Genomic DNA, 24,644 nt, shown 5'->3' on the forward strand with positions numbered 1-24,644 from the left:
ACCTGTAACGAATGCTCACCACAGGTCCTGTTCAGCAAAGGAGACAGAAGGAGATGTCGGCATCGCGATCAAGTGGACTAAGGTGAGTTAAATTATTATTATTATTTTTTCAACCCCTCCAGCGCTATTTTACTATGCATTCTGTATTCAGAATGCTATTATTTTCCCTTATAACCATGTTATAAGGGAAAATAATAATGATCGGGTCCCCATCCCGATCATCTCCTAGCAACCGTGCGTGAAAATCGCACTGCATCCGCACTTGCTTGCGGATGCTTGCGATTTTCACGCAACCCCATTCACTTCTATGGGGCCTGCGTTGCGTGAAAAAACGCACAATATAGAGCATGCTGCGATTTTCACGCAACGCACAAGTGATGCGTGAAAATCACCGCTCATGTGAACAGCCCCATAGAAATTAATGGGTCGGTATTCAGTGCGGGTGAAAGGGGCCTAATAGCGGGAAGGCTGTCAATCACTGATAGGACCGACTCCTTGACTTCAAAGCCCAGAATCAGCAGGAATTTAAATGTATAAGGCCTCCTGCACACGAACGTATTTTTTTGCGGTCCGCAAAAACGGGTCCCGTTTTTCCGTGATCCGTGACCGTTTTTTCGTCCGTGGGTCATCCTTGATTTTTGGAGGATCCACGGACATGAAAAAAAAGTCGTTTTGGTGTCCGCCTGGCCGTGCGGAGCCAAACGGATCCGTCCTGAATTACAATGCAAGTCAAAGGGGACGGATCCGTTTGACGTTGACACAATATGGTGCCATTTCAAACGGATCCGTCCCCATTGACTTTCAATGTAAAGTCTGGAGTCCCATACCATCGGATCTGAGTTTTCTCCAATCCGATGGTATATTTTAACTTGAAGCGTCCCCATCACCATGGGAACGCCTCTATGTTAGAATATACTGTCGGATATGAGTTAGATCGTGAAACCTCATTTCCGACAGTATATTCTAACACAGAGGCGTTCCCATGGTGATGGGGACGCTTCTAGTTAGAATATACTACAAACTGTGTACATGACTGCCCCCTGCTGCCTAGCAGCATCCGATCTCTTACAGGGGGCTGTGATCAGCACAATTAACCCTTCAGGTGCCGCACCTGAAGGGGTTAATTGTGCTATCATATCCCCCTGTAAGAGATCAGGGCTGCCAGGCAGCAGGGGGCAGACCCCCCCCTCCCCAGTTTGAATATCATTGGTGGCCTGTGCGGCCCCTCCCCCCCCCCCCTTCCTCCCTCTATTGTAATAAATCGTTGGTGGCACAGTGTGCGCCCCCCCTTCCTCCCTCTATTGTAATAAATCGTTGGTGGCACAGTGTGCCCCCCCCATCGCCCCCCCCCCCCCCCCCCTATAGCATTAACAACATTGGTGGCCAGTGTGCGGCCTCCCATCTCCCCCCCCCCCCCAGATCATTGGTGGCAGCGGGTTACTAGCAATAGTACAATAGTAAAAGATTCATACTTACCTGGGATCTGCGATGTTCGTGTCCGGCCGGGAGCTCCTCCTACTGGTAAGTGACAGTTCATTTAGCAATGCGCCGCACAGACCTGAGGCTGTCACTTACCAGTAGGTGGAGCTCCCGGCCGGACACGAACATCGCAGCAGCCGGTAAGTATGAATCTTCTACTATTGTACTATTGCTATGTAACCATGGCAACCAGGACTGTAGTAGCGTCCTGGTTGCCATGGTTACCGATCGGAGCCCCAGCGATTAAACTGGGACTCCGATCGGAACTCCGCTGCCACCAATGATGATGGGGGGGGGGGAGATGGGAGGCCGCACACTGGCCACCAATGTTGTTAATGCTATAGAGGGAGGGGGGGGCCGATGGGGGGCGCACACTGTGCCACCAACGAATTATTACAATAGAGGGAGGGAGGGGGGGTTGCACACTGTGCCACCAACGAATAATTACAATAGAGGGGGGGGGGGGGGGGCCGCACTGGCCATCAATGATATTCAAACTGGGGAGGGGGGGGGGGGGGTCTGCCCCCTGCTGCCTGGCAGCCCTGATCTCTTACAGGGGGATATGATAGTACAATTAACCCTTTCAGTTGCCGCACCTGAAGGGGTTAATTGTGCTGATCACGGCCCCCTGTAAGAGATCGGGTGCTGCCAGGCAGCAGGGGGCAGTCTTGTACACAGTTTGTAGTGTATTCTAACTAGAAGCGTCCCCATCACCAAGGGAACGCTTCTGTGTTAGAATATACTGTCGGTTCTGAGTTTTCACGAAGTGAAAACTCAGCTTTGAAAAAGCTTTATGCAGACGGATCTTCGGATCCGTCTGTATAAAAACTAACCTACGGCCACGGATCACGGACACGGATGCCAATCTTGTGTGCATCCGTGTTCTTTCACGGACCCATTGACTTGAATGGGTCCGTGAACCGTTGGCCGTGAAAAAAATAGGACAGGTCATATTTTTTTCACGGCCATGAAACACGGATCACGGATGCGGCTGCAAAACGGTGCATTTTCCGTTTTCTCCACGGACCCATTGAAAGTCAATGGGTCCGCGAAAAAAAACGGAAAACGGCACAACGGCCACGGGTGCACACAACGGTCGTGTGCAGGAGGCCTAAATCATATGTTTTACTGAATCTTTTCCCATAAAACTATATATCAATCTGCTCAGCTCCTCCTGCTCTACAGCATGCTGCCTGAAGATTAAACTGCATTTTCATGGTGACAGGCTCCCTTTAAGTAGAATTTTCAATAGATTTCTTAATTTTGCCTCATGATGACAGTGCCAGTTCTCTATGTCTATACAACAGACACTGAAGGTATTCGAAGGCAGACACTGTGCCAGACTCTGCTACCATTCTAGGCAGTGTGTAGACCTTACAGAATATACTATTATAGGGGCACTGTACTTTGTGGACGTTAAGGCGGAGATTATTATAAGGGCAGAGTGCTAAGCATTATTAAAGGCTATGGACAATGGCAATTGTTTTCTTTTTTTTTTTTTTCAATTGGTCTTTTTTAGAACATTTTTAACAGTTTTCTCTCTACAGTTTTCAGTTTCAGTGCATTTGCACACTACCGCTTTACAGTGACTCTGTCAGACAGCTGGTCTGACAGCTATATGTGTAGCCTTTATCTCTGAACTCCTAACAGCTCATAAACACTCATTTAAACCATATTTTTTTAAGTTTGACAAGAATTTAGCTGTAAGGAGATAAGGGCTACACATACAGCCATCAAAGTAGCTGCATGAGTCCCCGCAAAACAGAACGCAAGGTAGTCTGTAGAGAAAGAAAGAGAAGGCTGTAGAACATAAACTGTTTAAAGGGATTCTGTCACCAAGTTTTAGGTTATAGAGCTGCGGACATGCACGGCTAGATCGCCGCTAGCATGTCCGCAATATACCTGTCCTATAGGGCTGTGTGCTTTTATTTTCTTTAAAAAAGGATTTTAGAGATATGTAAATTAGTCTTGTAAGGTGACCAAGGGGCTGTACAAACCTTCCTGGTGCCCAGCCACGCCCGATTGTGAAGGAGCCCAGCACCGCCTATGTCCTCCGAATCTCCTCCTTTCGTCACCGTTAGATAGCCGTAGTCTCGCGATGCGCAGTGCCGGTATAGTGTTCCTTCCCTGTGCTGGCATCAGCCTCAGGGAAGGAACTGCGCATCGCGAGATTACGGCTATCTATCGATGACGAAAGGAGGAGATTCGGAGGACATAGGCGGTGCTGGGCTCCTTCACAGGCGGGCGTGGCTGGGCACCAGGAAGGTTCGTACAGCCCCTTGGTCACCTTACAAGACTAATTTACATATCTCTAAAATCCTTTTTTAAAGAAAATAAAAGCACACAGCCCTATAGGACAGGTATATTGCGGACATGCTAGCGGCGATCTAGCCGTGCATGTCCGTATCTCTATAGCCTAAAACTTGGTGACAGAATCCCTTTAATATTTTTAATAAAGACCAATTAAAAAGTATTACTTTTAGGCCAAAATGTGTAAAATGCAAAGGTGTTCATAGCCTTTGAAGGCACACTGTAGTAGGCAATACTACAGATGTACACTATGGGCCAGATTTATCATGACTCTGACAGCTCACTCCACCTTCACATATGGCTAAAGTCAGTTTTAGCCAAGTCAGATTTATGATCGGCCCTTTAAGACTGTAATAAATGTGGTTTGACGGTAGTAGTTTATCCGTCAGTAAGCAGCTTTACAAAAGTCGCACATCTTTACGAAAAAGTCGCATGTTCTATTAAAAAGTCTCATAAAATAAGCATGGTCCTCACTGGAGTGAAATTGCGCATTTTTTAGCGACTTTTTAAATAGTCGCAATAGTAAATCTGTCTAGAGATTTATTTACATAAGAAAACACGCCCACTTTCTGAAAACTGGCGAGCATAGTGCAGAGCAGTAAAAAGTTGCAAATTTATGCGCAGTTTAAGCGATTGCGCAAAAATCTTCGACTTTTTCACTCCATTATTCTAACTTGAGCTAATGATAAATCTGGCCCTATGACTTTTTAAAATTACTTTATTAAATGAGCACTGTGGCAGTCACTGTTATAAGAGGACTATGGGCAGAGCAACTGGCAATAGTATACGGGTAGTGGTGGACAGGCTAGATTTATGGGACTGGTGCTATAATTTGGGGGCTTTTAGTACAATTATTTAAGTATCTGAAAACAAAATGAAATAGTGTACATTTTCCTAGGAATTAGGGGAGGGTATTTCATACCTATTTAGATGGGGTAAAGTATGCCAAATTACTAAATTACTCTTTCCTTTCCCCCTATCTCAGGCTATTGTCATATATAGTTTTTTGTGTCTGAGGTTTTATGCTGCGTTTTATTTGCTAGTGTTTTTTTCTGCATTCTTTATGTCAAAACCACCAGTTACAGACATTGCATGCAAGTGTATGGTAGCTATTAAACACAGGACAAACTGGCGTTTTTTCATCCTTGAGGTGTGTTTTCTGCATTTGTGTCATCTGCAATTGCAGCATGCTCTGGATCTGCCAGTTTTTCCCTCATTGCCTGACGTTTTTCTCCCACAAGCCTCCACTGGTGTTTTTGCAGCTTACAAGAAAAACTAATCTGCAATGTGTGTTGCCATTTTTAATGATATTTTTGCATATGTTTTATATTATCAATTTTTATTCACATACAGTTCTACAGAGGAATGGGAACGAATCCATTTTTCCTGAAATGATGGTAAAAAAATAAAAAAAGGCCAGCGTGATGACGTGCTGATGTCATCATGTCAGGGAGCGCAAGATTTGGCGCGTTTTCTTCAATTAAGATGGTTTAGATGATTAGGTTTTTTTTAACCCCTGATTAACCCCTGAAAGGCCTTAATGCAGGGGTTGCCAACCTTACAGACACAAAGAGCCAGAAAAAAAACGTTTGACTGCCAGGAGCCACAAGCTATACATTTACACAAATATGCGTGCACACGACAGTATTACTGCAATTGAGTTATCAAACATTTAAAAGTGTATTTAAACCACCTTTCCTACCTGTAGTGTAGACAGCTTTAGTGAGACTTCTGGCAATCTTTGTTTTTCACAATGTGTTTTAATATTTCTCAGATGACCGCCCCATGCTCAGAAGACCGCCCTATGCTCATATGAACGCCCCATGCTCAGATGACCGCCCCATGCTCAGATGACCGCCCATTAGTGTTGGGCAAGCATGCTCTGCCGAACACCAGTTCGGCTCGAGCATTGCTATGCTCGGCACATCGCTATGCTGCCAATAAACATGCAGGTAAGTACTGACGTTCACTGTAATGCTGTAGCAATGTTGGCTACTGGCATTACGGTGATTGGCTGGCCGGAATGCGTCATCGGGTGCTATATAGCAGCCGATGACACGTGTTCGGCTCAGTCTTAGGCTCCATTCACACGTCCGCAATTCTGTTTCGCATTTTGCGGAACTGAATTGCGGACCTATTCATTTCAATGGGGCCACACTATGTGCTGTCCGGATCCGGAAATGCGAACCTGCACTTCCGGGTCCGCAATTCCGTTCCCGATTTTTTTTTTTTTTTAACATGTCCTATTCTTGTCCGCAATTTCTATTATCAGTGACATTCAGTGTAATTTTTTAGACGCTGGTGACAGTAACATTATCTGCTCTACATCTGCTGTGTAACATGTGCGCAGCATAAAAATATCTGTAACATCCAGTGTACTTTTTCCGTAGACGGTGTGAGCTGCGGACAGTTAAATTACCTGCGCTACATCTCCTGTATAACGTTTGCCCATCCTAAATATCAGTGACATTAATTCAGTGTAATTTTTTATTAGCCGCTGGTGACAGCGACATTACTTGAGCTATACCTTCTGTATAACGTTTGCGCGTCCTAAATATCAGTGACATTAATTCAGTGTAATTTTTTATTAGCCGCTGGTGACAGCGACATTACTTGCGCTATACCTCCTGTATAACGTTTGCGCATCCTAAAATTATCTGTGACATTCAGTGTACTTTTTTCATAGACGCTGCGGACAGCGACATTATCTGTGCTACATATCCTGTTTAACGTGTGCGCATCCTAAAAATATCTGTGACATTCTGTGTACTGCACTTGCGCATACACTTACTGCGCTACTGTACGTGTGACATACTTGCAAGCATATATACCATTTAATATGCGCAAAGCAAGCAGTAAGGGACGGGGAAGTGGCCATGCTGCTGATGGTGCAAGCAGAGGCCGTGGCCCTGGGTGCTGTGAAACTGTGTCTGCTGCCAGAGCACAAGAAACACATCTATGATACCTAGCTTCATGTGCCAGTTTGCAGGGCGGCATAGGACACCACTCTCGAAGTCAGACCAGTGCGATCAGGTGGTCGGTTGGATTGCAGCAGATAATGCTTCCAGTCGGTTAAGCACCACCCTGTCTTCCACAAAGTCCACTCTCAGTAGCCAAGAGTCTGGTGAACAGAATCATCACCCTGATACTCCTTCCTCCCACCATGGAGAGTCTTGGCAAACAAGTGATCCCACACTCGGATATTCCGAGGAGCTCTTTTCATCGCCATTCCTTGATTTGGGCCTCTCGATAAGCCTGCTTGAAGAGGGACATGAGGAGATATTGTGCCCCGATTCCCAAACACTTGAGCATCCACAGTCACAAGAAGATAACGGTGGGTAACGGCAATTAGTCTTTAACGAGGTGGATGATGATGAGACACAGTTGCCAATAAGTCAACCGCAAATAGTGTCTCAAGAGGTTAATGATGAGGATGAGACACAGTTGTCAATAACTGGAGGTTGTTGTTAGGCCAACAAGTCAGGAGGATAACCAGAGTGAGGAAGTGGAAGAGGAAGTGGTGGACGATGAAGTCACTGATCCAACCTGTGAAGGTGGCAAGCCGAGCGAGAACAGCATTACAGAGGGGGAAGGATCCGCAGCACCGCAACAGGCTGGAAGAGGCAGTGGGGTGGCAAAAGGGAGAAGGCGGGCCACACTAAACAGGCTCCCTTGCCAAGGGGTAGGTGTTCCGCAGTCTGGCGCTTTTTTGAGGAAAGTGCAGACGATAAAAGAATTGTCATTTGCAACCTGTGCTGTACCAAAATGAGCAGGGGCATGAACACTAGCAACCTTACAACCATCAGCATGATCCGGCACATGGCATCAAAGCACCCTAATAGGTGGGCCGAACGCCTGGGTCCACAATCAGTGTCTGCGGGTCACACCACTGCACCCTCTTCCCCTGTGTTACGTGCTGGCCAATCCCCTGTCCAAGACGCAGGCCCGGATGCCTCCTGGCATGCACCTGGACCTTCGCAAGCACCATAAGCTAGCACATCCACTTCTGTGTCCAAGTGCAGAGTACAGATGTCTATACCCCAAGCCTTTTAATGAAAGCACAAATACCCAGCCACCCACCCACAGGCCATAGCACTAAATGCGCACTTTTCCAAATTGCTGGCCCTGGAAATGTTGCCATATAGGCTTGTGGACACTGAGGCTTTCCGCAGCCTGATGGCGGTGGCCGTCCCGCATTACTCTGTCCCCAGCTGCCAATATTTTTCACGGTGTGCAGTCACAGCCTAACACTAGCATGTGTCCCGTAACATCACCCGTGCCCTGACCAACGCAGTTATTGGGAAGGTCTACTTAACGACTGACGCATGGACAAGTGCTTTTGGCCAGGGACGCTACATTTCCCTGACGGCACACTGGGTGAACATTGTGGAGGCCGGGAGCAAGTCGTACCCTGGGATGGCACAGGTGCTACCGACGCCAAGGATTGCGGGCCCTACTTCCATCAGGGTTTCCGCCACCACCTACGTTAGTGGCTGCAACCCCCCTTCTCCTCCTCCGCCTTCACCTCTGAATTATCATCTTGCAGCACCAGTCAGGAAGTGGCAACAGGCTGCGCTTAAACTGATCTGCTTAGGTGACAAACAGCACACCGCTGCAGAGCTGTGGCAGGGGATAAAGACCAGACTGAGCTGTGGCTCTCGCCACTCAACCTACAATCAGGCATGGTTGTGTCTGATAATGGCCGTAACTTGGTGGCGGCTTTGGAGCTCAGCAAGCTCACACACATACCATGCCTAGCCCACATGTTCAACCTAGTGATTCAGCGGTTTCTCAAAACCGACCCCAATTTTCCTGAGCTACTGGTGAAGGTGTGCCGCGTGTATGCCCATTTCCAAAAGTAATCTACAGCTGCCGCCAGTCTGGCAACGCTGCAGCAGCGCTTGCAATTGCCAGCTCACCGACTGTTGTGCGACGTGAGCACGCACTGGAACTCCACGTTCCACATGTTGGCCAGGCTTTGTGAGCAGCAGAGGGCAGTAGTGGAATACCAGCTGCAACATACTTGTCAAATTTTTTCAGTCAGCTTCCGCTCTTCACAAGCGATGAGTGTGCACTGATGTCTGATCTCTGAGGTTTTATGCAACTTTGAGGAATCAACACAGATGGTGAGCGGCGATAACGCTATTATCAGCGTAACCATCCCACTTCTGTGTCTACTCAAACGCTCGCTGCTCACAATTAAGGCGGACGCTTTACATGTGGAAAATTGGGGGAGACAGTACACAGGGTAATAGCCAGACCACCCTCAGTTCGTCTTCTCAGCGCGAATTGGATGAGGAGGAGGAGGAGCAAGATACGGTTGCCTCCGCTACAGAGGGTAGTACCCATGGAAGTTTTATTCCATCTGTTCAGCGTGGATGGGTGGAAGAGGAGGAAGAGGATGAGGAGATTGAGAGTCATCCTCCTGATGAGGACAGCAAAGTCTTGTCTGTTGGGACTCTGGCACACATGGCTGACTTTATGTTATGCTGCCTTTCCCGTGACCCTCGCGATGTACGCATTTTGGCCAACACCGATTACTGGTTGTTCACCCTTCTTGACCCCCTGCTACAAAGAGAACTTCTCATCTCTCATTCCTGTGGTGGAGAGTAAGAACAAAATGGTGCAATACCAGAAGGTCCTTGTGGAAAAAATGTTCCAAAAATTTCCAGCTGACAACGCTGGTTGTAGAGTACGTACCAGAAGTTCCTTGGCCAACTGAGGAGGGAAGACGAGGGGAACACACAGCAGTTCCAACAGAGGCAGGGCAACACTCTCCAAGGCCTGGGACAGTTTTATGACACCCCGCCAGCACCCTCAGGTGCTAGCGTGACCCGCCGCCAGCGTTTTGTCAGAGCGTGTATTTAGTCCTGCTGGGGGCATAATAACTGATAAGCGCATCCGCCTGTCAACTGAAATGTTGACCGGTTGACTCATCAAAATGAACAAGGCCTGGATTGCCCCTGACTTCTCCACTCCACCAGAGGAAAGCGGCTGAACATAAAGGCACTCTAAAAGTGGCTTTTATGGTGTATTGAGTAAACTGTATTCCCATGCACCCCTTCCACCACTAAAAAGGGTATATGGTTCAATCTCCCTTTTCTCGTCCTCCTCCATCATATCAACATGCTTATTAAGCTGCCCTCGCTCGTAATGTTTTAGAAGGTTAGCTCAGCAGCAGGCCCTCACCCATAATGTTTTAGAAGGTCACCAGCAGACCCTCGCCCATAATGTTTTTGAGGGTCACCAGCAGGCCCTCGCCCATAATGTTTTAGAGGGTCACCAGCAGGCCCTCGCCCGTAATGTTTTTAAGGGTCAGCTCAGCAGCAGACCTTCACCCCTAATGTTTTAGATGGTCAGCTCAGCAGCAGACCCTTACCCCTAATGTTTTAGATAGTTAGATCAGCAGCAGGCCCTCGCCCCTAATGTTTTAGATGGTCAGATCAGCAGGCCCTTGCTCCAATAGTTTTTGAGGGTCACCAGCAGACCATCAATCATAATTTTTCAAGGGTGTGTATGATGCCCTCCATTATATGTAATAAAGGGTGTATTGTAGTGCCGGTTCCTTGTAATTTTTGGCAGCCTTTTCACTTAGTGCATAGGCTTTATGAGTGTAGGAGTCCCACTAGATGAAAAATTGTACCACCATGTGAATGAGGCCCTCCTTTATGTGATATACAGGTTGTATCAGAGTGCCTCTTCCTTGTAATTTTTGGCAGCACTTGCACTTTATATACAAGTAAATATACAGGAAAGAATGTTTCCTAACATTGACTTCAATTGTGCTCGGGTGCTCTACCGAGGTGTTCTACTCGAGCACCCGAGCACTTTGGTGCTCGACCAACACTACCGCCCATGCTCAGATGACCGCCCCATGCTCAGATGACTGCCCCATGCTCAGATGGCCGGCCCATGCTCGACTAACACCACCGCCCCATGCTCAGATGTGCTCAGATGACCGCCGATGCTTAGACAACTGCCCATATGATCAAACACACTTGGTGTGCTGGGCAGTGGCACCTGTGAAAAAAAAGGCAGAGCTTCAGTGGCAGAGAGACTGAGGCCAGCAGCAGCCATTTCAGTCAGATTAGAGACAAAGCTGCAGAGTAGCTGTAATTGGACTAAAAGGGCTGTTGCTAGCCTCAGTGAGTCTTTATGCCACTGCTGCTCTGATTGAGTGCCCACTGCCCTGCCCTGCTGCCCATCATTAACATTCATTAAAATTTACTATGGATGGAGCTTTGGCTGCTGCTCACTCTGGCTGCTGCTGGAGCTGGAAGCAGATTCTCCTTGCTTGCTGCGCCACTTCTTGCCGCCCCCACAGACCCAGCCTGCAGTCTGATGAATCTGGCTGCTGGGCTGGCACTGAGAAGACTGGGGGTGCGCATTAGGTCACACACATACACACTCACAGATGGGGGAGTGGGGCCGTGGGCGGGCATATCGGCGGCTGGTGGTGGGGATAAGCACCGCAGCTTCGCCTTCTCTGCCGGAGGAGGAGGCGGAGCTGCAGTTAAAGACTGAGTCACGTGCCCACTCTCGGCGCTCTGAGTCCTCTCCACTCTTCCGCCTCGTTCCAAACTTCCACCGAGGCGCTGACGGGTGCGGGACTCAGGCCGGCTGTTACTGTCTGCACCAGCACATAAGTGCAGAGAGGAGAGTAAGAGCTAGCCGCACAGCTCCCCTGCGAGCCGCAAGGAGCTGCATGTGGCTCACGAGTTGGCCACCCCTGCCTTAGGCCTCATGCACACGACCGTTGTTGGGTTCCGTGTCCGTTGTTCCATTTTCCGTGGACCCATTGACTTTCAATGGGTCCGTTGAAAACTCGGAAAATGCACCGTTTGTCATCCGCATCCGTGATCCGTGTTTCCAGTCCGTGAAAAAAATATGACCTGTCCTATTTTTTCACGGACAATGGTTCGCGGACCCATTCAACACGGAGGCACACAAGATTGTCATCCGCGTCCGTGATCCGTGTCCGTTTTTTTTCCTATCATTTTCAAGGCAAACTTGACTTAGATTTTTTTTTTTTACTTTTCATGTCTGGTGATCCTCCAAAAATCAAGGAAGACACACGGAAAAAAAAAACGGAAACGGATCACGGAACAACGGAACCCCGTTTTGCGGACCACAGAAAAATACTGTCGTGTGCATGAGGCCTTAATGTAACTCTCAGATGCCGCGATCAGCATTGATTGCGACATCTGAGGGGTTTAATGACAGGGGCAGCGAGATTGCCGTGACCCGTCATTGTGCCCGCTACATACAATGGAGTGCAATTTGTGAAGAAGTACTTCGTAACGAATCCGAATTTCTTGCAAAGTACGTTAAAGCAGCCAAATTGAATTTTTGAAAACTTCGCTCATCATTATTTATACATATCCTTCACTGACTCAAAAGACAGTGGCCTTAAAGAAAAAAACTGTAAAATCTCCCTGAGGGTGCCTGTATATTCCTTTTTTGGTGTTTTCGGCTTTTTTAGGAGGGGGTTGACAATTTTTAGTCACACAATGTTTTAATTCATTTTTTTTTTCTAGAGAAGTCTACAGCAATATACCTGAAAAAATTCCACATATGATTTGAAGAAAACACCAAGGGACAAAAACACACCTGGAAACTGTCTTAAAACCCCACTACAAAAAAAAAACCTCTCGTGATTGGTGGGGGCCCCAGCGGTCGGAACCCGGATGATCAGTCACTTATTCCCTATCTTGTGAATAGGGTCTAGGTATCTGAAATGGGACAACCCCTTTAAAAGGCATATACATACAGTATTTACACATTAATGTAACTGCACTAGCTCCTCTGAAATACAAAAATAAGAAAGATTCAAAGTAGGAAGAAAAAAGGTATAAACTTACCGAAGTAGTGGCATTGGGCTTTGCACCATTTTGCAGCAGTACATTTATAATGTGTGTGTGGCCTTGCTGAGCAGCTTGATGTAACGGTGTGTAGCCATTCTATCATACAACAAGGGAAAAATATGAAGAATTCAACAGTTAAATGGTAAATTATCAATTTACTATTGATGAGGCGTTTAATTAAATAAAATCTGATGAATGGAGAGCATAGATCCTTTTATGTGGCCTAACACTCTACCCCACCTTAAAGATAATCACACCTGTGAACACCATTGATAAGTGGTGCTGATTATTTAAATATATATCTTGGCAGAAGTTGGGGCGTTATGTTTCCGATACAGGACTCCAAATCTAATGCATAGACATGCCATTGTTAAGACTGCCATTTCTGGCATGTGATGTGATGTAGACCCTTGGTAGAGTCCCCCGAGTAAAATAATGAATGCCGGGCTACCTGGAACGAGCCTAGTAGCTTACTGCATACTAGGGTTAATTTACTAATTTAGCTTTATCAAACAGGCCCTGTAGTGGTAATACAGTCCTCAGTTACATGGCACAAGAACTTCTGTAGATCCAAATGATCGAGGGCTGCCTCCCCTTCGCATTTGTGTCAACCTGTCACCAGTCATGTGACTGCAAGGAGCTGAACAGAATAAGATTGCCAGCAATCAGCTTTAAGTATTTAAAAGCTGTTCACATTTTAAACTGTAGATAAATTGAAAGATCCAGGACCGCATCTGCCATGAGGCAAGATGACCATCTTACTACATGCCTTGAGGGGGGAGCAGTTTACAGTAGAGCATCCATGCCATTCAGCCTCATAGGCTGCAGGCCTAGTAGAATGACGCAGTCGTTCATTATCACATCATTGCACCTCCTGAGACCTGCTGCAGTAGGTCGCTGTGATAACATGGCGACCGCTTGCCCCTGGACATGGCAACTCAGGTAATAGTATGGAAGAGGCCTGTGGTCTGAATCAAAACCAGCAGCACGGAGCGGAACGTCAGGCGAATGGATTTTTTTTATATATATGTCCGCACTATTTTCACACTAGCGTTTTTGCTGAATCCGTCATGGATCAGCAAAAACGCCTCTGCCACGATAATACAACCATCTGCATCCGTTATGAACAGATCCGGTTGTATTATCTTTAAAATAGCCATGACGGATCTGTCACTAAAACCATTGTAAGTCAATGAGGGACGGATCTGTTTTCTATTGTGTCCGAGAAAATGGATCCGTCCCCATTGACTTACATTGCAAATCATGACGGATCCGTCTTGCTGCGCTCCACATCGCGGACAGAAAAACGCTGCTTGCAGCATTGTCCTGTCCGCGATGGGAACGCAATCAAACAGAACGGAATGCATTCTGGTGCATTCCGTTTTGTTCAGTTTTGTCCGCATTGACAAATGAATGGTGACAAAACTGATTTTTATAGCGGAAAGGAAAAGCGCAGATGTGAAAGTATACATACTGGCACTACAGGGTTCATTATAATTCAGGTGGCACTACAGGGGGTTATAATTGTGGGGGGCATTAGATGACTACAGGGGGCAATGCAGGGGCATTAAAAATACAGGGGGCACTAAAAGGAGGCATTGTAAATACTGGGGGCAACGCAGGGGAGTATTATACTGTAAATACTGTGGGCAATATAACTACAGAGGGGCATTATAAATACTGTGGGCAGTATACAGGGGCATAATAACTATTGGGGAAACTATAGGGGGCCTTACCAGTAATAAAAAATCAGATCAACTGGACTAGTTGTATTTTTACTTGGAGACGTTGTGCTTCAGTCATGCAAATGCAATCAACACCTTACCTCCATGACTGTAGCACAAGTCACCAGTATTTAAAGAGGACCTTTCATCGGTCCAAACATTGTGAACTAAGTATCAAGACATATACAGCGGCGCCCAGGGATCTCACTGCACTTACTATTATCCCTGGGCGTCGCTCCGTTCTCCTGTTATGCCTTCCGGTATGTTCGGGGACTTGGTTATAGTAGGCGGAGACTGCCCTTGTTCTGCTGGACGTCTCCTTCTCCTAGGCTGTAGCGCTGGCCAATCGCATCGCAGAGCTCACAGCCTGGGCGAAAAAACCTCCCAGGCTGTGAGCTCTGCGCTGCGATTGGCCAGCGCTACAGCCTAGGAGAAGGAGATGCCCAGCAGAACAAGGGCAGACTCTGCCTACTATAACCAAGTCCCCTAAGTCTCCGCCTACTATCACCAAGTCCCCGAACATACCGGAGGGCACAGCAGGAGAACCGAGCGGCGCCCAGGGATAATAGTAAGTGCAGTGAGATCCCTGGGCGCCACTGTATATGTCATGATACTTAGTTCACAATGTTTGGACCGATGAAAGGTCCTCTTTAATGCAGGAGAATTCTCATACACGCCATTGTAAATGAGAAAGCCAGTTGGTTGACTAGGGAAACATCAGTTGCCATGACCTTGATTTATGAGGAACTCACAGGGGTGCCTTACACATAGGCCTTATTAAGTGCCTTTATAGAGAGGTCTGGTTACAACTGGGAGCACTATAGGTGGGCACAGGGGCAGACTGGGAACTTATAGTGGCCCTGGAAAAAAATCTAAAAGTGGCCCCATGTTGTAGGCAGGTCCAAATTGACAGGAGGCAGAGCCAACATAAGTAGATGGGGCCAGCAATATTGTAGAGAAAGACATAATACCGCTCCAACAGAACCAAATACCACAATCCAGTATATAACATTAATGCTGAGAACAGCAGATTGCGCTGTACTCAAATGACTGCTGAGACAGCCCACTGGGAAATTTCTATGGCCAGTCCGCCCCTGGGTGGGCCTTATTTCAGGATAACAATTTGGGGGCACCAGGAGGGGTAGGATGATGGAAAAGTAAGGAACCTAAAATGTCTATGTGTCAAACTCTGCAGAGACGAGACACAGCTGAAAGAAGTTGTCATCGCAGTCTGGTCCGAATGGAGAAGATGAGGAAAGAAAACATCTACATCAGATACTCCTGTATGTTTGCTAGAGCTGTATGTAATGTACACCCAAATATGTCTTTAGAAGTAGGGCTGGGGTTGGACTGAGAATTTGGCACTGAGGTGCCATTTCAATTTTCCCTTCAGGGAGCAGAGATGCTAGAATCAGATATGGAGGAGATATACCTTTGTTTTAGCAGTGACACCAGCTCCATGCGACAGAAGGAAGTTCACCATCTTTATGTTTCCATAGTGACAGGCTACAATTAGTGGTGTGTAACCCAGCTGGAAAAAAGAAGATATTCATTTACTGAGAACCAGAAGCACCATGAACAGTTTGTGGCCTTTTGACATGCAGATAATTAAAGAAAATGGCTAAAATCTAGATTAAAGCTAATTTGGAGAATTAATAACAAGCTGCATTATATACATATATACATAATAGATTTACAGTCTTTCTAAACGCTGATGCAACCATCTCTACAAAACTTTCTATATACTATCTTATACATTTACAATTATTAGATCACAAGATATTTCTATTGCTATTACACAAGTTAGCATCAGTGGGTAATGCTCATGGTTCAACGCTAATTGCCACACTGCATCTGTACATGGAACTGGAAATGATGGCAAGTCCAGATGTAGCCTGTCAATTTGTGGTAAACTGCTACCAGGTAATAGCACTCGTGAAGGACATGTCCCACGAAGAACTATTCATTTATTCTGTTAGATCACAAACAAAACAGGTTTTTAATTGGAACCATTTTATTTAATGATCCTGTGTCTAGATATTGCTGTTAGGTTCTTGTTAAAGGGGTTCTCCAGGAATTAAGAAAATGAAAATACGTAAATATTACTTTATTATAAATATAGTTAGTTATAATAGCTAGTTGTCTCTAGGGAGCAATCATTAGGAGAAAAAAAATGGCCGCCATCCTATTAGTGCACACAAAACCTGTCCTAATCACACAGGAGGACAAGCTACTTCACAACACTGAGGTAAAGAACTGCCTCATCCTCCTCTCCTACTTGTCAGGGATTATGGTCCTGAACAGTGATGGCCAGTTCGCCGGCGAACACATGCGGGCTGCAATCTTAACTCACAAGTCCGGCGATGCACAGGTAAGCCCTTACCTGTGCCTGTGCCGCGAGCCGGTCTGAAACAAATGCGGTCACCAGGAGCAGGCAGTTCTGAGAACAGCCGCCGGGGGCCTTCATCGGGCTGTTCTCGGAACTGCCTGCTCCCGGTGACCGCATTTGTTTCAGACCGGCTCGTGGCACAGGCACAGGTAAGGGCTTACCTGTGCATCGCCGGACTTGTGAGTTAAGATGGCAGCCCGCATGTGTTCGCAGGCGAACACGGCGAACTGGCCATCACTGAATACAGTTTAATATGATCTTCAGTTGAATCTCTGTAGGAATGGAGTTCATGAGGAGACATGAAGTACAGTGAGGAGGTGGGGATGTGGCTGTGTCCTCCTGTGTGATTAAGGACAGGTTTTGAGTGTATTATAAGAACGGTGGCCATTTTATTTCTCCTAATGATTTCTCCCCAGACAAAACGAGCCATTATAACTAATAAAAGGTAGCGTATTTGGGAATATATTTATGATAAAGTAATATTTAGGTATTTTGATTTTCTTAATTCCCGGAGAACCCCTTTAAGATTCCCTCTGGTATTCTTTTGTTTATCTCTCGGAATGTCCATCTGATGTTTCCGGTGTTGGTGATTATTCATGCTCAGTAGCTCAATCTCATGGCCAGGATCCTCTTGTACGCTGACAATTGCAATCTCCCAGATAGGGTATCTGCAATTGTTTGTTATATTTTGCATAAATGTCATGTTATGTATCTCCCGAATGCTTCAAGAATAATAAGATGTGGTTGGCATTAGGAATGGAATTTACCATTCCATTCCTTTCCTCTTGGTGGGAGTGGACTGGTCCTACTTCCTGCTAGGAGGGGTCGCTCTAAAGAGTTCTAGGAGAAGTTAGCTGAGCAAGCCTGGAGAGGGAGCACATTCATCTTCTCCCGCTCCAAGGGCCCTAGGACTACGAAAACAACTCTGCAGATTGGTATATAGTTTTAAGGGAAAATATTCAGTAAACTGGCGCCTCTTCATAACTTTGGCGGAACCACCGCCAGCTTAGGAGTTTATTAAGACCAGCGTCTAAAATGCTGGTCTTAACCCCTTCCTGACCAGCACCATAATAGTACAGAGCTGCAGGAAGTGACTTCCCGACCAGCGCCGTAGTACTATGGCACGCTGATCGGGCAGGTGCAGGAGCTGCGCCTGCCCAATCAGCTGCAGGGGACTGGCTGTTCCTGTTAGCCGGACCCCTGCTGTATGCGCCGGCATCGGTGAAAACACCTATGCAGGCGCATAAACCCTCACTATACCACGGTCAGCGCCGTCCCCATCGGGTCCCCGTGCTGCTGTGACGGGGGCCCGATGGCTGGGACGGCAGCCCGATGCCTTCCTTAGGCATCGTGGCTGCCTAACCTGTTAGCCTGTGAGATCCAGCCCTCTGGATCTCACAGCAAGGAAGGCTGTAAGTGTATTACTGGTAATACACTTACAGCCAATGCATTACAATACAGATGTATTGTAATGCATTGTACAGGGGGTCAGACCCGCAAACGTTTGTGGAAAAAAAAAGTTAAAATAAAGTTTTGCATAATAAAAAAAATGTAAGTTTCAAGTAAAACAAAAACAAAAAGCGTTCTTTTCCCATAATTAAGTAATAAAAAGATTGTGAAAAAATTTAAAAAAGAAAAGTATACATATTAGGTATTGATGCGCGTCCGTATCGACCGTCTCTATAAAAATATCACATGATCCACCCTGTCAGGTAAATGCAGTATAAAAAAAAAAAACTGTGCCAAAACAGCCATTTTTTGGTCACCATCCCTCACAAAAAGTCTAATACCAAGCGATCAAAAATCTGTATGTACCACAATATGGTACCAATCAAACCGTCATCTCATCTTGCAAAAAGTGAGACCCTACCTAAGACAATCGTCCAAAAAATGCATTTACTGTGTAAAACTTAAAGAGGACCTTTCACCGATTATTACCCTATGAACTAACTATACAGACATGTGGAGCGGCACCCGGGGATCTCACTGCACTTACTATTATCCCCGGGCGCCGCTCCGTTCTGCTGCTATGCCCTCCGGTATCTCCGCTCACTAAGTTATAGTAGGCGGAGTCTGCCCTTGTTCTGCTCTAGCGCTGGCCAATCGCAGCGCAGAGCTCACAGCCTGGGAGGTTATTTTCTCCCAGGCTGTGAGCTCTGCAATGCGATTGGCCAGCGCTACAGAAGAACAAGGGCAGACTCCGCCTACCATAACTTAGGGAACGGAGATACCGGAGGGCATAGCAGGAGAACGGAGCGGCGCCCGGGGATAATAGTAAGTGCAGTGAGATCCCCGGGCGCCGCTCTACATGTCTGTATAGTTAGTTCATAGGGTCAAAATGGGTAAAAGATCCTCTTTAACAAAAATAATAGATATATTGGGTATCGCCGCATCCGTAACAACCTGCTCTATAAAAATATCACATTATATGCCCCCTCAGGTGAATACTGTGAATTTTTTTTTTAAATAAAACTAACAAAACAGCCTTTTTTTTTCACCTTGCCTCACAAAAAGTGTAATACCAAGCGATCAAAAAGTCTTATGTACCTTAAAATGGTACCAATAAAAAAGTCACCTCATCCCGCAAAAAATGAGCCCCCACATAAGACAATCACTCAAAAAATAAAAACCAATGGTGCCCATAAACCAATCCATCAAAATCTGCGCTGCAAAAGCCATATGGCGCTCCTTCCATTCTGAATCCTGCCATGTGCCCCCTCAGCAGTTTACCACCACATATGGGGTGTTGCCGTATTCAGGATAAAATGGGTAACAAATTTTGGGTGCTTTTTCTCCTGTTACCCATTGTGAAAATGAAAAATTTGGGGCTAAAGCAACATTTTATTGGAAGAAATGAAACTTTTCATTTTCACAGCCAAGTGTTTTCAAATTCCGTAAAACGCTTAGGGGTTCAAAGTGCTCAGTACCCCCCTTAATATATTCTTTCAAGGGTGTAGTTTCCAAAATGGGGTCACCTTTTGAGGGTTTCCACTGTAGGGGTAAGTCAGAGTCTCTTCAAATACAAAATGGTGCCCAAAAACCATTCTAGTAAAATCTGCCTCCAAAAACAATATGGCGCTCCTTTGCTTCTGACCACTGCCACGTGCCCAGACAGCAGTTTACTACCACATATGGGGTATTTCTGTAAATTTCAGAAGCAGATTAGGTCCGGATGCGTCCCGGTGCATTGCAGTTCTGACTTTTATCGCGCGGGTGCAATGCGTTTTGCACGCGTGTGATAAAAAACTGAATGTGGTACCCAGACCCGAACTTCTTCACAGAAGTTCAGGTTTGGGTTCAAGGTTGTGTAGATTGTATTATTTTCCCTTATAACAGGGTTATAAGGGAAAATAATAGCATTCTGAATACAGAATGCATAGTACAATAGGGCTGGAGGGGTTAAAAAAAAAATAAAAAATAATTTAACTAATCTTAATCCACTTGTTCGCGCAGCCGGCATCTCTTCTGTCTTCTTTTGTGAGGAATAGGACCTTTGATGACGTCACTACGCTCATCAGGTCCATCACATGATCTTTTACCATGGTGATGGATCATGTGACGGACCATGTGATAAATGTAGTGACGTCATCAAAGGTCCTATTCCTCACAAAAGAAGACAGAAGAGATGCCGGCTGCGCGAACAAGTGGATTAAGGTGAGTTTAATTTAAATTTTTTATTTTTTAACCCCTCCAGCCCTATTGTACTATGCATTCTGTATTTAGAATGCTATTATTTTCCCTTATAACCATGTTATAAGGGAAAATAATAATGATCGGGTCCCCATCCCGATCGTCACCTAGCAACCGTGTGTGAAAATCGCATCGCATCCGCACTTGCTTGCGATTTTCACGCAACCCCATTCATTTCTATGGGGCCTGCGTTACGTGAAAAACGCACAAAGAGGAGCATGCTGCGATTTTCACGCAACGCACAAGTTATGCGTGAAAATCACCGCTCATGTGCACAGCCCCATAGAAATGAATGGGTCCGTATTCAGTGCGGGTGCAATGCGTTCACCTCACACATTGCACCCGCGCGGAAATCTCGGCTGTGTGAAAGGGGCCTAATATATATGGAGGTTTAGTTTGCTGTTGACCCTTGCTGTGTTGCAAGAAAAAATTGATTAACATGAAAAATCTGCAAAAAAAATGAAATTTTGAAATTTCGCCTGCATTTAAATTTTTTATTGTGTAACACCTAAAGGGTTAACAAGTTTGTAACATCAGTTTTGAATAATTTCAGGGGTGTAGTTTCTAAAATGGGGTAATTTATGAGTGGTTTCCATTATGTAAGCCCCTCAAAATCACTTTATATCTGAATTGGTTCTTAAAAAAATGATTTTGGAAATTTTGTCGAAAATTTGAAAAATTGCTTCTAAACTTCTAAGCCTTCTAAGATCCTAAATTTTTTTTATTACATTTTACAAAATGATGCCAACATAAAGCAGACATATCAGGAATGATGACTGATAACTATTTTATGAGGCATTACTATCTGTCTTAAAAGTAGAGATATTCAAATTTAGAAAATTGAGAATTTTTCAAAATTTTGGGTAAATTTGGGATTTTTTTTAATAAATAAAGGAAAAAATATATTGACTCAAATTTACCACTGTCGTGAAGTACAATGTGTAACGAGAAAACAGTCTCAGAATGGCCTGGATAAGTAAAAGTGTTCCAAGGTTATTACCACATAAGTAGATACATGTCAGATTTGCAAAAAATGGCCTGGGCAGGAAGGTGAAAACTGGCCCGGGGTAGAAAGGGTTAATAAATGTGCCCCTATGTTCTTTCTGACTTCATTTGTACACAGGGGCCCTCTTATCAGTGATTAATAGGATTCCCTTTTCTCTGTATACATAGATAGCTGTCAGTCACTGATGCTGTACACCGGGGTGGTCTTAACTTCAGAAAGAGCAGAGACTTAATGTATAAATTACAAGTTTTACTGAATAGTTTCCCACAAAACTATATATGAATCTGCTCAGCTCCTCCTGCTCTATAATATGCTGGAAAACCTCAGTGAGATTTTGTGGCAATAAAAAATTACCATAAATTCAACATGGCAAAAATAATTTACCAAGGTGCATATCATTTATTCATTTCTCCCCTAGGTTTACATAAATGTACCCTGAGAACATTCAGCCAACAGTCTTGTTGCATAGTTACCTTGGTTTGAGCATCTAGATTGGCCCCATGTTTTGCTAGTATTTCAGATACATTCACCTTGTCCTCCTGGGCTGCGAGGTGCAATGGAGTCAGTCCATTCTGTGTACAATATAAAAATAATACAGATCATATTGCCCAATCCTTTGCTTTGTCAGTATACAAGCCACTGGCAGCAGCGCGTCCTCTACTCCCTATGGAAATATGGAAATTCACATGCATGCTTGGCCATATTGGGAGACCCGGTGGCTTTGGGCTGACACCTATCCTCCATCTGTGGCTAGCTATAAGGCACATTATGAACATATTTATTACAAAATTCACTTTCAGATGAGTGACCTGTGCGGAAATCGGCTCCGTGTGGGAGCGTGAGTTCCCATTATGGACATTGCTTGTTTCGCAGGAACGCACGGCATTACAATGATTTATAATGCTGTGTGTCTCTGCCTGACCTTGCTTCTACAGAATTATAGTGACAGCATTATGCCAGTACAATTCAGTAGATGCATGATTATACAGAGACACACAGAATTATATAAAGTATATCTGAAACAAGCAGTGTCCATTACGAGAAATCACACTCACACAAGCATGTTTTCTACACTGGACATGCTCTCCTTACATTAATTGGCCGCTGCATCTCACAAGGACTACTTTTCAACCTTATACATGGCAAGTATATCAAAACCTCAGTAAAAATTACACAGTTCTAGAGCCTATAGATATTTATTTAGATTAGCATTTTTCTAAAAGAAACTATTTATATAAATTTTGCAATACAGTCTAATAAAGTTTTTTAGCATGCCTTCCATTTAAGTGACTTATTTTTTAGTTGAGTAAAATTTCCCGGGGGCATTCTTTCATTCCACATTGATTTGCATGACTATACTTAACGAAGCACTCCCGCAAATTTTTTTTATTCTCTGACCTGTTAGAAAGGTACATTATGTAATCTCATCAGTGACTGTATTTGTGAGCTATCTCCTCCCTTCTGATCCTCAGCTGTGTCATGTGACCAACTCTCTGATCTCCAATTGACACAGGAAAGTAAGTCAGTTACTTCTTTATTAATTCCTATAAGACGGACATTGAGGATCCCATAGGAATACATAGAGAAACTGGCTTCCCATCTACACACAAGATGTGTTATTTGGAGAGTCTGATTGCTGGTCACATGACACAGCTGAGGATAAGAAGGGAGGGGATACCTCACAAATACAGACACTAGTAAGAAGATCACATTCACTACAGATTACATCATGTACCTTCAGGTCAGAGAATAAATATTTTTGCGGGAGTTCTTCTTTAATTAAGCATTGAAAAGTACCATGGAGAAAGCCACACTCCAACCAAGCTAATTTTAGTACCCAAATGTGTAACTTTATGATTTTGAGCTAGTTCAGAGTTCACTCCCAGTCCCGTTGCAGGCCTAGGATGCTGCTTTGTCCTTTCCCCATGCTGTATACTGCAACACTGCTTATTTAGATTGGCTGACTGTGTATAAGCATAAGCTCAGGGGAAGTCATTGTGTCATGTGTTACCAATTTCCATTACAGCAAAAATAAAAGGATTAAAAAAACTACAAGCAATAAACAGTAAAACTTCATGACTGAACCAAATGTGCCTCTGTAAAGGGAGCTTGGTGATCGGCTTTAACTTTTAGGCTAAGGTTGGTATTACACTGCCTGATCTTCAGGCAGTGCGAGTGTCAAAGGAAGATAATACATCCATCTGCACTCGTTTGCTCTGGCCTGATTACACAGGCTGATGCATACTGAATGTGGGAAGAATGATCTCTACCGCATTCCTCCTTCATTCTGTTCTATTCATTATCGGCAGCACATCCCTAATTACACAGTAAGATGTGCTGTCGATAATCATACATCTTTCATCCTAAGGAAAGATGCCAATCAGCCGACGGTTCATTCATCGGCTGATCAGCTGCGTGATTATAGAAGCCGATTATCGGGAACGAGCGTTCGTATGACCGAAATTGTGCAGTTTCGTAGGGCCTTTAGTTCGCATGTTGTAGATTTGTCGTAGATGATTGTGGATACATTTGCAGCTGTAAACTCTATTGAAGGCAATGGAAGTAATCCACCTCTAAACTGTGAATAATCTGCAGATAATAGGCACGATGCAGAAATGAAATTGTGGTCTGCATCAACAAATCGGTATCTGAATTATCTCAAATCCCATAGACTTGTATTGTACTGTACTCCCCTGTGGATTGCGGTGCAGTATGCGCATGAACTCCGCAAAATGTGAAATTAGCGTCAGTGTTAGTTTTAGCAGTGACCGCTTTTGGTTAAACAAATCTCACCTTAGTGCCCACGTGAATATTAGCTTGCTTGTCCAGCAAAAGATTAACCATGTCAGCGTGTCCCTCCTGGGCTGCCAGATGAAGTGGGGTGACTCCTTGCTTGGTTAGGATGTTGGTCTCTGCCCCATAGTTTAGTAATGTCGTGGCTATCTGCATTTGATTCTTTTTGGCAGCTATATGCAGAGGTGTATAACCATTCTACAACATCAGAAAAGTCAAAGAATTACCAGAAGTATTTCCCTATAATGTTTTTTTTTACTACATATCTAACTGATTCGCTTCCTATTGCATGCTGTGCTATGCCGTCTTCTAGTATGCACACAGTACCATTGTCTCGACCCCTATTGTGCCCTTCACAATTAGAGACGGGCTACCATGAATCAAGAAAA

At 45.0% G+C, this 24,644-nt stretch overlaps 1 protein-coding gene across 50 annotated transcripts in view; it reads right to left on the minus strand.

Moving 5' to 3' along the window:
* Positions 1-24,644, minus strand: part of ANK2 (ankyrin 2) — a 536,395-nt gene that overhangs the window by 104,396 nt on the left and 407,355 nt on the right. For 49 of the 50 annotated variants that reach the window (XM_040418305.1, XM_040418330.1, XM_040418328.1 and 46 more), the window contains 4 exons: positions 24,256-24,453; positions 21,936-22,034; positions 15,810-15,908; positions 12,651-12,749 (listed from right to left, as the gene is read on the minus strand). In XM_040418305.1, the coding sequence (XP_040274239.1) occupies positions 12,651-12,749; positions 15,810-15,908; positions 21,936-22,034; positions 24,256-24,453 (495 nt within the window). The remainder of the gene's footprint in view (positions 1-12,650; positions 12,750-15,809; positions 15,909-21,935; positions 22,035-24,255; positions 24,454-24,644) is intronic. The other variant, XM_040418314.1, reaches the window with a different exon arrangement.

The sequence above is a fragment of the Bufo bufo genome, chromosome 2 (assembly GCF_905171765.1).
Source record: "Bufo bufo chromosome 2, aBufBuf1.1, whole genome shotgun sequence".
In the NCBI taxonomy this organism is placed as follows: domain Eukaryota; kingdom Metazoa; phylum Chordata; class Amphibia; order Anura; family Bufonidae; genus Bufo; species Bufo bufo.